This window comes from Grammomys surdaster, unplaced genomic scaffold (assembly GCF_004785775.1).
Source record: "Grammomys surdaster isolate TR1022 unplaced genomic scaffold, NIH_TR_1.0 168, whole genome shotgun sequence".
In the NCBI taxonomy this organism is placed as follows: Eukaryota; Metazoa; Chordata; class Mammalia; order Rodentia; family Muridae; genus Grammomys; species Grammomys surdaster.
Window position 1 is genome coordinate 802,372 of NW_021604616.1, and position 15,745 is coordinate 818,116.

The window sequence follows — 15,745 nt, forward strand, 5'->3', positions numbered from 1 at the left end:
CACTGTGGCCTTCTAGGGAGTTCTTGACTTGGTAATAGCTAAAGAAAATTGGCTATTTCTTTTTTGAAAATTCTTCTCTTCCAAAATCTGTTGAATTTCTTCTCATTCTATTGAGGATTAACTGTGTTTCTGAAAATGTAATTATTATGGCTTCATTTTTTTTAAAGAACAGTTTTAGAATCTCACAAGAGTTATTAACACATTACCTGAAAAATTCTTTTCTAACACTAAGATGGACAATAAGCTTCAATGAAACCTCCTAGAGCACAGAGATACTAGATTTGACTGTGTAGATTTTTTTTTTTTTTAACTGCACAACAAAATGATACCTGCGGCCCCGTAAAGAAGAGGCAAACCTCGTCATGTGTCCTCTCAGAGAAGGTCATGGGGCAAACCTTGTGTGCCCTCAAGAGAAGGTCATGACATGGTGGACATTGATTCCATGGCTTCAGTAAAGCTAAAATGGCAAACCTGTGTGTCCTCTCAGAGAAGGTGTATGGGCAAACCTCGCGTGTCCTCCCAGAGAAGGTCATGGCGTGGCAGACATCGATTCCATGGCTTCAGTGAAGCTAAACTGTTGGTTCTCACATATCAGATGCATCCATAAGGCTTGCCAGGCCACAGATTCTAGATCCCCGCCTTTGAGCTTCTGGTTGAGCAGATCTGGGGTAGGGCCTGAAGACTGACTGAGCATGCGGCTCAGGGACCATAATCAGAATCACTGACCTGTCATAACTGATTTTCCTTGTGGAGATACTGCATATGTAACCTGAGGAGACATTTCTTTTTCTTCCTTTTCTTCTCTCAAAGATTAGCATAAAATGACTGAAGAGACTTTGAATCAAGCCTGCTTAGAATTTCTGTTTAGGGATTAGAAAAGAGAGACTTGCCAGGTGGAGGTGGTGCATGCCTTTAATCCCAGTGCTTGGGAGGCAGAGGCAGGCGGATTTCTCAGTTAGAGGCCAGCCTGGTCTACAGAGTGAGTTCCAGGACAGCCAGGACTATACAGAGAAACCCTGTCTCAAAAAAACAAAAACAAAAAAAAAAAGAAAAAAAAAAAAAAGAGAGACATAGAGTTGCTAGGCCAGCCCGTAGCAGTCAGGCTTTCGTACTGCCTGACTCAAGGACGCTTAGTTTTGTAAGATTCATAGATACACAATGAGATACTTGTTCTGCCAGAACCAAATGCAGACCAAGTTTCTCACCTCCGATTGTCCGTTGTTCCTTTTTTCTGTATCCAGTGACATGAATTTCTGTTTTTCCTTTTAGGCGTTCTTCAAGCAAAATAATGTACCCCAGGAAAGCCGTTTTAATCTGAAAAAGAACGTGGAAGAAGAGTACAGGAAGTGGAAGTCAATGACTGATGAAAATGAGATCATCACGCAGTTCTCTGTGCAAGGCTTCCCTCCACTCTTCCTCTGTCTCCTCTGGAAAATGCTCCTGGAAACGGATCATATTAGTCAGATTGGGTACAAGTAAGCCAGCAGCCGTGGGTGCCAGTCTGTTTGGTAGTCAGTGGTGTCCATACAAGAGCTCAGTTCTCACTCTTTGCCTCCTAGGGTACTAGAGAGAATTGGGGCCAGGGCCTTGGTGGCCCATGTGAGAACATTTGCAGATTTCTTGGTGTATGAGTTCTCTACATCAGCAGGAGGTCAGCAACTCAATAAGTGCATTGAAATTCTCAATGACATGGTGTGGAAGTATAACATTGTCACACTGGACAGACTAATTCTCTGCCTGGTAAGAACATGTTTCTAAGCCTTCTTTCCTGCTTTGATTGCATTGTGTGAGTGGGAGGCTGGGTTTGGCTTCAGAGAATTTAATGGATTTATGCTGTGCTTAAGCTTCCTTAAAGAAGAAGGACTTTCTGAATTCTTATTTTTTAAGTGCATGTTCAGTGATTAGTATTATATCCACAGATACAAAAGTAAATAGATTTTTCTGGCCTTATTATGTTTTGAAATACAAATGGTTGATTCTCAGAGGCTACAGGTCAAGAAATAGTGTAAAGCTATTGCCTTTCTTTGTAGAGTGCTAGCTGATGTAATCACTCTCTTCAGTAGTCAGGAGTCTGACTGTTTCTCATGTGTCCCCAGCATCCTCCACATGCTCCCTTGGCTTCTGCCTGTTAGTGTATCTCAAAGGTCGATAGTTTAGGATTTGTTTTAGGATAGTTTGTTTGTTTTAGGATTTGTTTTTATTTTTATGTGCATGAGTGTTTTCCTTGCGCTTGTCTTTGTGTACCATGTGTGCAGTGTGCATAGAAGCCAGAGAGGATGTCAGATCTCCTGGAACTTGAGATACAGAAAGTTCTGGGAAGCCCTGTAGGTGCTAAGAATCAAACCCACATTGCCTGCAAGAGCAGCCAGTGCTCCAAACTCTGAGCCAACACTCCAGCCCTTCAAGCCTTATGAAAAGACTGAATTAGACTAGGAAATTATATACTTTTTAAAAATCAGTACTGCCTGGGTATGTTGGCACATCCCTGTAATCCCAGCAGATACAGGGGGATTGTCATAAATTCAAGGCCAGGCTGGTCCACATCGAGAGCCCAAGGCCAGCCAGGGCATGCTGGTAGTATTTATAATGGCTTCATTCATTAACCCTGACCTCTTGTCTGTGACGAGTAAACATACAGGTAGTTGTAGTGTAGTAGGGGACTGAGACAAGTTTACCCAGAAAAGGTAATGTAGTGATGTAGGGAACTAGCGTTAGAAAATGGTGGGCATCATATGACCCTAAATGATGCATCATCAAAGAAAGGTTTACCTTAAGGTGAACATTCCTAGCAGGAGAAATAGTGAACCACAAGTAGGCCAAAAAGGGTCAAATAATCTTTAGGAATACTGAAAAATTGGTTTGGGGTAGACCAGACATCTAAGGAAATAGTTATAATATAATTTTATATAGATAGGACAGGTTTACTTATTTTTTCTGTTTATTTCCAAAGGCTATGCGTAGTCATGAAGGAAATGAAGCCCAGGTTTGTTATTTCATAATTCAGTTGCTGTTGCTCAAACCAAATGACTTCAGAAACCGAGTAAGTGACTTTGTGAAGGAGAATTCCCCAGAGCACTGGCTCCAGAGTGACTGGCACACCAAACACATGAGCTACCACAAGGTACCCACTCTAACTGGTCTGGGTCACTCTCCAAAGCAGCAGCAGGAATGGCTGCTTGATTGGGCTGTTTGCATTGTGGGGCTGGTGTTTCTTTTATGATCTGTACGGAAGCAAATTAGCTGTGAAGTTATGCTGATGAATAAGAGTAACTGGACTTTTAATCGACATGATTTGGTATGACATGAAGATAGCAATAATAAATTAGTATGGTATGACTCTTGGGGAGCTGGGGTGTTGCTGATTTAGGGAGCATGTGCTTTGCTCAATACCAAAAAAATAGCCAAAGTATTTTTTATTTAAAAGTTAATATTTTCATTTTCTTCAGAGCTCTTTTAAGCTTGCTTTTTGGAGATACTCTAATAAATGTCTGTCTCTTCACCTACAGAAATATCCTGAGAAGCTGTATTTTGAAGGCCTGGCAGAACAGGTCGACCCTCCCGTACCAATCCAATCCGCCTATCTGCCCATTTACTTTGGGAATGTGTGTCTCCGGTTTCTTCCAGTATTTGATATAGTAATCCACAGGTTTTTAGAGTTGCTTCCAGTGTCCAAATCACTAGAGACTCTCCTGGATCACCTAGGGGGCTTATATAAATTCCATGGTGAGTTTGTTCACTTGTAATTCTATCTGACACCTTTATGAACAGATAGGCTGAGCACTGCTATGTGGTAAAAGTGGTTCTGCAGGCTTGAAGTGTTGCAGGGTGAAGTCATGCAAGTGTCATAAGCATAGAGCTACGAGGTTTCTCTGTAAACAAAGTGGATCTTGGCAGGCTTCTAAGAAGTGCAGTTTGAGCTTCTAATATACACAGTCTGAGCAGGAGGGACATAAGCATACACGAGTCATAAGGGATCTTTTGGGGAAACTGTGGTGGTGGAAGGAAAAGGCCTATTTGGAGGAAGATTGCTTCATTGGACTGAATTAAAAATGTTTATCTGCGAGTTTCACCGTAAGGCCAGGAAAGGAAAGCACATCTGACTGCAGGCTCACATTAAATGCCAGTTTCAGTTTTATAACCTAAAGATGGTGGTCTTGGAAGTCACCAAGTAAGATGGGTATGTGGGAGTCATTGTTTTAGAACGATGAGGTCAAGGTGTGGCTCAGAACACGTCTCAAAGCTACCTCACAGCTCTGATGGGTATTAGCCTCTTAAAAAGCTATGCGCCATGTGATGAAGACATGGGAGCCAGGAGCACGATCTGCTGGACTGTGCTTGCTTAGGAGACCATTGAAAGTCTGGTCTTAAGACTGGGAACCAGGGCATGGTACAGCCCATGACTCAAATGTGAAAGCCACTGCAGAGAAAAGTGTCTAGTGGCAGCTACTGGTCCCTTGATCTACAACATCTTCCTTAAAAGCAGTATTTTACTATACAGAGTAAGTGTCGGCCTCAAGGGAAAATGCCTTTAAAAACAGTGCTTTGGATTAGGAGACATGGGAACATGGTACCTAATAGGTATGCAGTAAAAACTCCCACTGTGTGTGCAGCTGGCCATAGTGTCCGAGCCAGCACTGCGACAGTTCCTTAGATGCCACTGTTACAGTTGCCTGCGTGGTCGTCAGATGTCACTCTGGTTTCCTACTGTTTGACTTTTGTTTTGTTTTGTTTTGTTATAAATACATTGCAGCATTCTGTACCTGGTTCTTTTTTCAATCTCCTGTGCTGAGGTTGATTATTAACGTCAGTACTTGAAGACTTCTGCCTCTCTCTGTGATAATTTCTCAGTCCTCTGTTTGACAGACTGGGAACAGTGGGAATAGGACTGCACTTGACATTTGTTGCTTTCTTTAATTTTTGTACAGTAAATTTGCAGAGGTGAAATTGTCTGCTCAGGATGATCATTCTTACGTATAGTGTATATTATTAGAAATCTTCTGCCTGATTTAGGATTAAAGTACTCCCTGTATGCAGTGGTCCAGAGTGTGGTGTAATGTCTTAATCCTCTGAGCTGTCTTTGGGTAGTCGTGGAAGCACAGGATTCACTTTCATACTTGTCGGTAGCCTGATAAACATGCTGAGCCGTTTTTGTCTTGGCAGACCGGCCAGTGACTTATCTGTATAATACTCTGCACTATTATGAAATGTGCCTGAGAAACCGTGACCATCTCAAACGAAAACTTGTCCATGCAATAATTGGCTCCCTCAAAGATAACCGGCCACAGGGCTGGTGTCTCAGTGATACCTATCTGAAGCATGCTATGAATGCACGGGAGGACAACCCCTGGGTTCCAGAGGACTCCTACTACTGCAAGCTGATTGGCCGACTGGTAGACAATATCCTTTCTTCCATCGTGTTTCTTCCAGACTCTCCATAAATAGCAATATTTTAGCTTGTAAGAGCAGTTTTTAAGGTAATGTTTTTATGTATTTCAAAACCTCATTTTTAATATTTTCTTTTGAGTTGCTTGGGCTGACCTCAGACTCATTGCCTTGGTCAGTCTTCTGCCTCAGCTCCACCAGGAACCGAGGCTATGAGCGCACACTGTACTCATCCTCAGATCTCCCAGTGTCAGTCTAACTGTGTAGTCATGGATGCCCGGAACTTGCTGTATAGACTAGGCTGGCCTTAATTCACAGATCTGCCTCACATGTGATAGGATTAAAAGTGGCCTTTATCATTTTCATCTCTAAAAATTTTGAAACCTTTAATTGCATCATCATTCCAGACATAGGAATTTTCTCTGTTGCTACACAAACTTAAGAACAAACGTTAAAGACATTTGTCTCAAAGAAGAAAATCCTACTTTTATATTAGTACACAGTCTCTTACAGTGCAGGTGTCAGTTTGCTCCTGGAGCGTGTTAGTCTTGTTGCTTTAAATAAATCCTTTAAAGCCAGGTATGGCAGCAGATACTAGCACGTAACCCCAGCACTTGGGAGGCAGAGGTAGGAAGATAACAAGACCCTACCTCACTTAATAAATTAAAGAAACATTAAATCCCTGAGTACTTTTTCAGCATACATGTTAATAAACAGCAGTCAAACTTTGAACTAAATAGCTATTGCTTTTTATTTTTAATTTATGTTTTTATTTCTTGAGTTTGATTTCGTGTGTACTGTTATCAGCATCCTGCATAACATGTCTGCATACCATTCCTAAACAAAGGAATGTATTTCCTATGGTAGCAAGATTACTCATTTTAAAGAAAATTTTATGTGAAGTTGCCCTGTAGCTATAAAAGAAATAGGATAAAGAAGCCCGAGGCCACGTCGTTCTGTCTCCTGCTGGTGTACCGTGTGTTCTGGGAGTCCCTGTGTAAGAGCAACCACTTGTTTTCTGGGTATTGCTCGGTGTGCTAAGTCATGCAACACTTATCTCATGATACTTATCTTGTGTTTGCTTTGTATTATTTATCCTTTTATGTTTTAATTGCAGATAAATCACTTCTTGACAGCCCATAATCAGATCAGTTGATAATCAAATGAAATGCTAATGTTTAGAACATTATGAAATCTGTAAACATTATATAAGTATGAACCATTAATCTCAGAAGAATCAAATTGTTATTGCCTTAATCTTCTGCACCCATGGCTGGCAAGTCTCCAGGACCCTTCCCCAACTGTGACTGGAGATTCAATGAGTTCCCCAACCCTGCCGCCCATGCTCTGCATGTGACCTGCGTGGAACTCATGGCCCTGGCAGTTCCAGGCAGAGATGTCGGGAATGCTCTTCTCAATGTCGTCCTGAAAAGGTCTGTGTTCTTTCCCTGAAGTCACAGTCTGTTTACTGCTGTCAGTCAGACCTGTGCCCCAAAGTGAGCACCGTGCATAATAGCCGTCATCTCTGAGATGCAGGTGTGAGAGAGTGGACACTGGTCACATCCACTAGACCAGGGATTGCTCACATTCTACCTCTCATAACCTGCTTGATGACTAAGTTAGTAATAATGCTAGCTTGTCACTAATAAGTCTCTTTACAGATGACTAGGAACAGGGGTAGAGCTTGATTTTAGAGCATCTGCTCAGCAAGTGCTAGACAGTGGGTTAAGTCCACAGCTACACCCTACACTCCAAAACTTCCCTGTTAAAAGATCAGCAGAAAATAGGGAGTACTGATTGGGAGAAGGTATAAATAAAGTTCAGTAGTCTTTTTCAGCTTCACAACTGTTACTAAAGGACACACATACAAAGGACTTATTTTGTGTATATTAATTTTTTTCTCAAATAAAAAGTCCATTATTATTTGGAGTTGATTGGTTATGAATCTTCTTAATTACACTTGTTTACAAACCAAGATCCTTAGTCAAGTGTATAGAATATGTTCATAATTTCACCTTTTTTTTTTCCTGTCTGCTTGCAGCCAGCCCTTAGTGCCAAGGGAGAACATCACAGCGTGGATGAATGCAATTGGCCTGATCATCACAGCCCTCCCAGTGAGTTCCTAACTGGTTTGTACCTAGTGATGTACTGTCGACCAGAGAAATTCAGCGTAAGCTTACCCCAGGAGCTCATGCCAGTTAATGAACGGCTCCTTCTTCAGTCTTTCATGCCATTGCTTTTTAAAATGTTATAGCAGGTCTGGAAATGCAGCTCAGTCAGTAGAGCACCTGCCTAGTGTGCATAAAGCCCTGGGCTTGAGTGCATGGGACTTGGTGTGGTGGCACATACCCATAATCCCAGCAGTTGGGAGGCAAAGGCAGGAACATTGAAGCTTCTAAGTCATCCTGAGCTACATCATCAGTTTAAGGCTAGCCTGGGCTTCATGAGACCGTGTCAACACATACATGTAGTTACATTCACTATCCTTGTCATTTTCTGTCACTTACAAATGTGTCTGCTAGACTTAGCTCTCTCTGCCAGTAGCAACTCCCCTGTCCATCCTTCATTCCTGTCTCATAGTCTGGTTTGGTTTGGTCCAGTTAGCATGCTATGTATCCACAGTCCTGCACACTGTGCTCATTGAGAAATGTTAGTAAATAAGACATTGTGCCGCACTTCTCTCCTCCAGCGTCAGCCAGCTCCTGCAGCCCATGTGACTTCTCCCTCCCTGATCTCCTCCTTGTCTCTTGAGCTTTAAATAATGTTGATCAGTACTGTGTTCTCTATACTTGCTGGGTAACTCTGTGACTCTGTTTTGTTATTATGCCTTCAAATCAGAATGCAGGTGTTTATTTCTGTTTCTACACATGTCCCAGGTTCTCTGTATTATAAAGATTAGCAAAGTCAGTTGACTGCGTAGTATATTTCAGGCACTAACTCATACACTGCAGAGACTGAAGGCAACCTCTCCCCAGGTCAGGGTGATCAGTGCAGAGACAGTTAGCTCTGCCTTGCACACATACAAGCCAGACAAATGGGAAACTAATGTGGATGCGAAAGCAGCAGAGTAGCAGATACCTTTCAGGTTCAGTGCTGGATACTTGGTATCTTTTTAACCAGACTTTTCTCTAACTTAAAGGAGCCGTACTGGATTGTGCTTCATGACCGGATTGTGAGTGTAATCAGCAGTTCCAGCCTGACGACAGAGACAGAGTGGGTTGGTTACCCGTTCCGCCTCTTTGACTTCACCGCTTGTCACCAGTCCTACTCCGAGATGAGCTGCAGCTATACATTAGCGCTAGCTCACGCCGTGTGGCACCACTCCAGCATCGGGCAGCTCTCGCTTATCCCAAAGTAAGCGGGATTCCCTAAAGAGATTTGGCATCTCTGTTCCTAAGTCTGGTTTAGAGGAAGGTATTTCCCACTCATGAGAATTGCAAAGTGTGCTTCAGACGGTTGGGGGCCCTGGTTAATCAGAAACCTCTTTTATTTCAGAATTGTTTTTGTTTTTGTTTTAATTTTTTCTCAAATCATAATTAATTCACACAGGGGTATAAACACAGAAAGGCAGGATATGGGGAAGGGAATGACACTGGAGTGTGGGTGTTCAGGGGGAATACAGATATCTTCAGAACCGGCTATCGGCTGGGTGAAGGTTCAGGGGACAAGTCACTATGACTCTGCCTATGACTCGCTTGTCCTTATCTAAGTTGGTATTGTCTGCCAAGGCTACCTATTTACAAGGTCTATGACTACTCAGGCTTATAAATTTCCACAAAAGCTGCCTGTTTACATTTGCTTATAGCCATCTGTTTTAATGTGTTTCCACTGAGACCTAAGACTTGAGAGAGAAAGAGACAGATGAATGCTGGTACAAGAATTGGTTTGCAGCCTCTCCAAGGTTGTCAACCCTATTTGCTTCCATCTTGGGACCATTATTTGGGTTCTTTTTGCTTTTTTCTGCTGGTCCCTGGCTCTCAAATAGGCAGACTAACTCTGTGATACAACAGATAAATAACTTGGTAGCAAAACCTACTCAGATAACATTATCATAAGTTAGCTATGGAGGACCACGAGACTCAAGATGAGGTTGTTACTTTATACAGGGTGTTTCCAAAACCCATCTCCACCCAACCTAAAAGGGGGGACTTCTGCCCCTAGACCAAGCAGAGAGGAGCCACCCAGAACCCCCTCTGTCAGGCGATCTGAATTCTTGCTTAGGCTGCGAGGCTAAGCACTGCAAAGGAATATCAATAAAAGATAAAAATATCTCTCTGGGTTCCCTGAGGGACAAGCCTGACTGCATAGGGGTTGATGTCAAAAGTATCCCCTCTCCAGGAAAAAGACATCGGGACAGGTATGGCCCTCATGCCTCACTGGACAACGACAGGGGGACTGGAGCCATTACAAGGTCTCCTTCAAATACTGGAGGTCAGGCCTCTATCCCCACCTTCACAAGTTTAGAATTGCCACAGCCCTTCTATACTTAGAGAAGGGAGGAGATGTCAGGGGCAGCCCTGCTTACACACTGTAGGCCTAAAATCAGCCATAGGCCTAAAATCAGAAATAGGCCTGTCATACAGAATTGTTTGTTTTAATTTCTTATGTGTGCAAGTAATGATACCTCATTTTTCCACTGTGTTTTCAGTTGGCTTATTCAGATCTGTGCCCTAGAGTATATCACAGAAATTGCCTTTTGAACTGAAAACTGGACTTAACCTATTTGTAGATTATTTTTGCTGATTGTAAAGTCCTATCAATTAGATCTAAATTTCATGAGAGTGGCATTTCTGCAAATTCTCTTTTCCTTTTTAGATAAGTCACCTGTCATTTAATACCTGTACTCTATATAAGAATTACTTTGAAATCTAAAGGAATTTAAATCAGTCAGTTGAAAATGAGACCAGGTGAGATATGCAAGATTTACAGATACCATTGTTACCAGGAAATGGACAGAGAGTATGTGCCGTGCAGACATAAAGAGAGTGCAGCTGTCGATAGTGTGTGTCGTGCAGATGGACAGAGTGTGTGCTGTGCAGATGGACAGAGAGTGTGTGCCGTGCAGATGGACAGAGTGTGTGCTGTGCAGATGGACAGAGTGTGTGTCTTGCAGACAGAGAGTGTGCTGTGCAGATGGACAGAGTGTGTGCTGTGCAGATGGACAGAGTGTCTTGCAGACAGAGAGTGTGCTGTGCAGATGGACAGAGAGTGTGTGCCGTGCAGATGGACAGAGAGTGTGTGTCGTGCAGATGGACAGAGTGTGTGCTGTGCAGATGGACAGAGTGTGTGTCGTGCAGATGGACAGAGTGTGTGTGTCATGCAGATGGACAGAGTGTGTGCTATGCAGACGTGAAGACCTCAGTTCAAATCCCCAGAGCACACATAGAGAGTCAGACATGGCTGCACATAGACCTGCAACCTCAGTACCCTGGGGAAGAGTGGAGACAGTCAGCGGCTGGATGCCACCCCAGCTCCAGGATCAATGAGAGGCCCATCTAAGGGAAGAAGGAGAGAGGCAGAGCAGATACCTGACATCTTCCTCCGGCCTCTGCACACACATACCTTTGTGCCCACAGACATGCACACAACACTCACATACGCGTACACAGAAAGAAAGAATATTGTTACCAGAAGTAAGGGAGCCTTGGCGAAGAAAGGTGAAAGGAGGCTTTCAGTCTTCTTCCACACTGTGGACAGTGTGCTAACATAACTCAAAGGATTTAGCTGCTTGATCTTCATGGGAGGTTTTCATCTTCAACCTTCAGGTTTCTCACTGAAGTACTTCTTCCCGTAGTGAAGACTGAATTCCAGTTGCTTTATGTGTACCATCTTGTGGGGCCATTTTTACAGAGATTCCAACAGGAGAGAACCCGATGCATGATCGAGGTAAGGTATCATCCGGGCTAGTGTAGGTCTGAAAGATCTCTTTCTGGACACCTGTTTTCACAGTGGAGGTCAGCCATAAGTTGTAGTGTCTGTTCTGTGGGGTCTGGGATCGCTTAGGGGCTCAGTGTGCCTGCAGGAAGTTTAGTATATGTTGAGTATATGATGTGCTGACCTTGAGAGACGGGAAAATAACTGTACTCAAGGAGGGAGCCAGAGTTTCAGGCACAGAAGTGTGTGTGAGACTTTACAGTAAGGGGACTAGAGGAAGTCAAGCATTTCTAAGAAAATGGGCAATAATAGAACTTTTAAAATCATTAGCCACCACAGGGTTGGGGAGATGACTCCGTGGTTAAAAGCACTGTCTGCCCTTGCCAAGGATCTGGATTTAATTCCCAACACCTACATGGCAGCTCACAGCCACCTATAACTCCAGTTTCAGGGGCTCCAGTTTTTCTCTTCTGGCATCTTAGGAACTAAGCATGCACATGGTCTGTCTACTTACACATAGAATAAAATAGACAAATCTTTTATTTTTTTATTTTTTTAATTACCTAGCAAGTGAGCTAGGAAGCACACTAAGCCTAAGCATCCCTGGAGTGCGTTATTGGTGAGGTAATGTCTAGTAGGGGATCCCACTCTAAGAGAGTGTAACTGTAGAGAGGCATTCTAGTTAGGCCATAGCATAGCACTGTGATTCCACTCTGAGTGCAGACTGTGTCCTATGTTCAGAGAGATGCATGGACCGTGACTGGCACAAGTGCCGTCCCATGTGCCAGTGTGGGAGATTGGGCAGGTTGGGTTGAGTTATTGGATCATTTAGTCACTTAAATAACCTAACTTATTTGTCACATAGATTGGAGTGGCATTTTATAACATGCTGTTGAATGTGGACCAGTGCAGCACACACTTAAATTACATGGACCCCATCTGCGACTTCTTGTATCACATGAAGTATATGTTTACTGGAGACAGTGTGAAAGAGCAAGTAAGTTAGTTGTTTTCCCTTTCTAGTGGTGCTTAATCTATCAAACTTAGGACATGGTGATGGACATTTGTGCTTGGGATTTTTGGGTTGGTTTGGTTTGGTTTGTAAGGTATCTGGGATCTGACCTCTTAAGGCCACCGGAGAACATAATTTTAGATACAGTGATAAAGAAATGATCTCTTAGCTTTCTCTGTGATGTTTGAAGCAGGACATCAGAAACCCCTCTAAGGCATCAGTGAATAGGTATCTCTTTCAATAGTCTGCTCACCTGGGAAAAGCGGTGTGGTACGGCTAGGAAGACCTGAGGGGGGTGTGTTCTCAGGGAAAGAGGCTTCCCTCCCCACCACACTCCTGTCCCCCTCGCAGAACACACAGTGGTCCGAGTCATGCCAGGCTGCTCAGAGACTGGCTCCTGAGCGTTTCTGACGAGCGTGAGGGTTCTTAACCTGAAGAACAGAGTCCCAGGAGAATGTGCTCATCCCCACTGCTCAGAAGGTTTTCTTCCCAAGTGTCAGATTTGTCCTGTCACGTGACACAGCATAAGCACTGCCAAAATCCGCATAGGAAGAGGCACTTCCTACTGGACGGCTAGAGGTGGGAAGACCTTAGTCGTGTGTGTGTTCCGTATGTAGGAAGCTGACTGAGCTGTTTTGGGGGTGTCAATGAAGCAGATAGCTACAGTGCACCCCTCTTCTCGGTGCCTGGCTGCTGTTCCCTTTCTGCCAGGTTGAATTTCTGTTTTAATTACTCTGTGAACGGTACTGAGCAGTGGGTTTCTTTGTAACATTTCCACACTTGTATGTGTTGTTCTTTGACTGTACTCACTGCTCTGTCAGAGAAAGGTAATTGTTGTGTCAGCTTCAGTGCTGGGCTAAGGAGCCGCTCCTTGGAGCTGATGACAGGAAGACTCCTTCATAGGTGTGCTCCTTCATACCTTCACAGCCAAGTCAGAGTCACCACTTTCCCTCCCAAAAGAAAGCATTTCTTGGCCGGGCGGTGGTGCTGCATGGCTTTAATCCCAGCACTTGGGAGGCAGAGGCAGGTGGATTTCTGAGTTCGAGGCCAGCCTGGTCTACAGAGTGAGTTCCAGGACAGCCAGGGCTACAGGGAAACCCTGTCTCGAAACCCAACCCCCCCCAAAAAAAAGAAAGAAAGAAAGCATTTCTTTTTGTGTCTGTTTCTGTTATCACACACAAAAATGGGCAGAACTAATGAAGATTTTTAAACCAAAAATGTATTCTCTCTATTTGGGCCTAACCTTTGATACAGGAATAAAGCAAAAAGAAACTGCTGGCAACCCAGTCCTTCCCCTGAGATCAAAGAGCATTAGGGCTGAGAAAGCCGGGAGAGACTGGTGCGTCTGTCTGTCTGCTTAACACATTCTGAGCATGCAGTGCTGTTATGTCCTAACAAGTGTGATGAGTCCATGTGTAAAGCCAAGAAGACAGCTTGAAGAGAATGCTTGCAGATGCTTTCTGGTTCTCGGGAGGATAGCCAAGTTGTTAGATGTCTGTCTCCTACTGGGAGCAATTGTAGTTGTGGAGAGCAGGATAACTAGCAGGTAGATGGGTCATAAGCTCTTGAAGTGCGTGTATAGACAGAGACAGACATGTACAGACCACATGCACATACACAATGTGTGTGGAGTACACATGTGCTTGCCTGTGTAAGAAAAGAATTGTGTGCCAAACCCCCTGTATAGCGTACTGTTGACAACTGATGTCACTCAGTAAATGTGGACGTTGGTTTTCTCTAATTGTGTTCTCACTTCTTAGGTAGAGAAGATTATCTGTAATTTAAAGCCAGCTTTAAAGCTTCGTCTTCGGTTCATCACACACATTAGCAAGATGGAGCCAGCAGTGCCGCCCCAAGCCCTCAACAATGGGTCTCCAGCACCTCAGTCTAACCAGGTGCCAACGTCTCTGCCAGTGACTCAGTGAAACCCAAGGCATGCAGAGGAGTGGACTCGCGTCTAAATCTGAACACAGTGCTGGTGAATCCAGAGCACCTGCCATGTTCAGATTGGTTTATTCTGATTCAAATACTGAATCCCTTCTCTCTGTCTATGTTTTGTCTCTAAGAGATTAAGTAAGCTACATGTGTTCATATTCATATCAATTTAGTCAAGTCCCTAGGAACATGGGCATTTCTGTAATTAAGTGGCTTTTACCAGGCACTCTTGAGATTTCCTGTTTCAGCCATTTTTAAATTATCGTAAGTGACATCTTCACATCTCGTATACATTATGTTAAACACATGTGAAATGGTCATTACAAACCCTTTTATACATGAATATCCTTCCAAATAGAGCCTTTTTATTCATTAAAGGGCCTTATACTTCACTCGGGAGTACAAGAACAAATGAAGTTTCATACTCTTTTTTTTTTTTTTTAACTTCCTATAAAATTTTTATTGTAAATTTTTAATTTCCAAATAGTTCCAAATAAATGATGTAAAGTTTCTACCAAAGTAGATTATGAGAGTTTTGCCTTTGGTCTGAGCTTTCTGTATAAAATGAGCTAGAAACCATCTGAAATTTATAAATTTATTAAAGCCATGCTCAGACGTTTGATTCATCGACTGTTTTATAACTTATAGTTTGCCTCTCTGGGGCTGTGCACACCTCAGTCTTCAAATTCTCAGAATTTTTGTAACTTGACAAATTTTAAATATAGTACACATTTTAGTTCTTTAAGGCTTATTTGATTTTGATGTGCTAATTTGAAGGGCTAATTTAAAAAATTCTGAAGCTAGTAAAGTTGAAGAAATAAGCTGTCTGTTTCTTTAATGACCTAGTATGCGCTCCTACGGCCTGGAGACTGACTGCCTTAGTGTCTGCACTACAGATGTTAGCATCGTCACCTGGGAACCCCGAGTTACTCTCCGTAAAAACTATGATGAATCCAGCCACTGCATTTCAGATCCTTATTGTGAGTGTGTCCCCCCAGGCCTTTATTTTTGCAGTTCAGGTCCCTGCAGCCACTACAGCCTTACTTGCCATGTTTGTTTATCTTAAAATTATGTAGCACTATCATTAATGTTTCTCAGCTAATAATAAATAGTCTCAGTGTTCTCCAGAAACTTTTGGAATAGCTCCAGATGTTATACTTACCATAATCTCAATATAGTCTTTGTGCCACAAGGACTAAATAGCTTTCCTTTGAGATCCTAGAATAGGAACATTTGACACTGATATGTATATGAAAATTCTATATAATTATACATATTGACATTAGACAAAAGAATGAAAAGCAGTCTTACAACTTTCTCAAGGGCATATACATTCCAGTAAATTTGTAAAAAAAAAAAAATTCATATTTCCCTCTAGCTTAAAAATTAGAAATCAAATTTTTTTCTGAATAGAATTTTAGAGTTACTTATCAGAGACATTAATAGAAGACAGAACTCTGGGTTTATAACTTGAAGGAAAAAAATCGCTACAGTAATTGTAGAGTAAAATTTGACTTCGGGCGCTTGTTCTCATGTCTAACC

At 42.7% G+C, this 15,745-nt stretch overlaps 1 protein-coding gene across 4 annotated transcripts in view; it reads left to right on the forward strand.

Moving 5' to 3' along the window:
* Med23 (mediator complex subunit 23) overlaps positions 1–15,024 on the forward strand; it is a 51,427-nt gene extending 36,403 nt beyond the window's left edge. For all 4 annotated transcript variants that reach the window (XM_028766494.1, XM_028766496.1, XM_028766495.1 and 1 more), the window contains 11 exons: positions 1,270–1,475; positions 1,560–1,740; positions 2,951–3,121; positions 3,507–3,723; positions 5,161–5,397; positions 6,650–6,815; positions 7,424–7,496; positions 8,522–8,736; positions 11,148–11,268; positions 12,122–12,253; positions 14,029–15,024. In XM_028766494.1, coding sequence (XP_028622327.1) covers positions 1,270–1,475; positions 1,560–1,740; positions 2,951–3,121; positions 3,507–3,723; positions 5,161–5,397; positions 6,650–6,815; positions 7,424–7,496; positions 8,522–8,736; positions 11,148–11,268; positions 12,122–12,253; positions 14,029–14,193 — 1,884 coding nt within the window. In that variant the 3' untranslated portion in view covers positions 14,194–15,024. The remainder of the gene's footprint in view (positions 1–1,269; positions 1,476–1,559; positions 1,741–2,950; positions 3,122–3,506; positions 3,724–5,160; positions 5,398–6,649; positions 6,816–7,423; positions 7,497–8,521; positions 8,737–11,147; positions 11,269–12,121; positions 12,254–14,028) is intronic.
* The last annotated feature ends 721 nt before the right edge of the window (positions 15,025–15,745 follow it).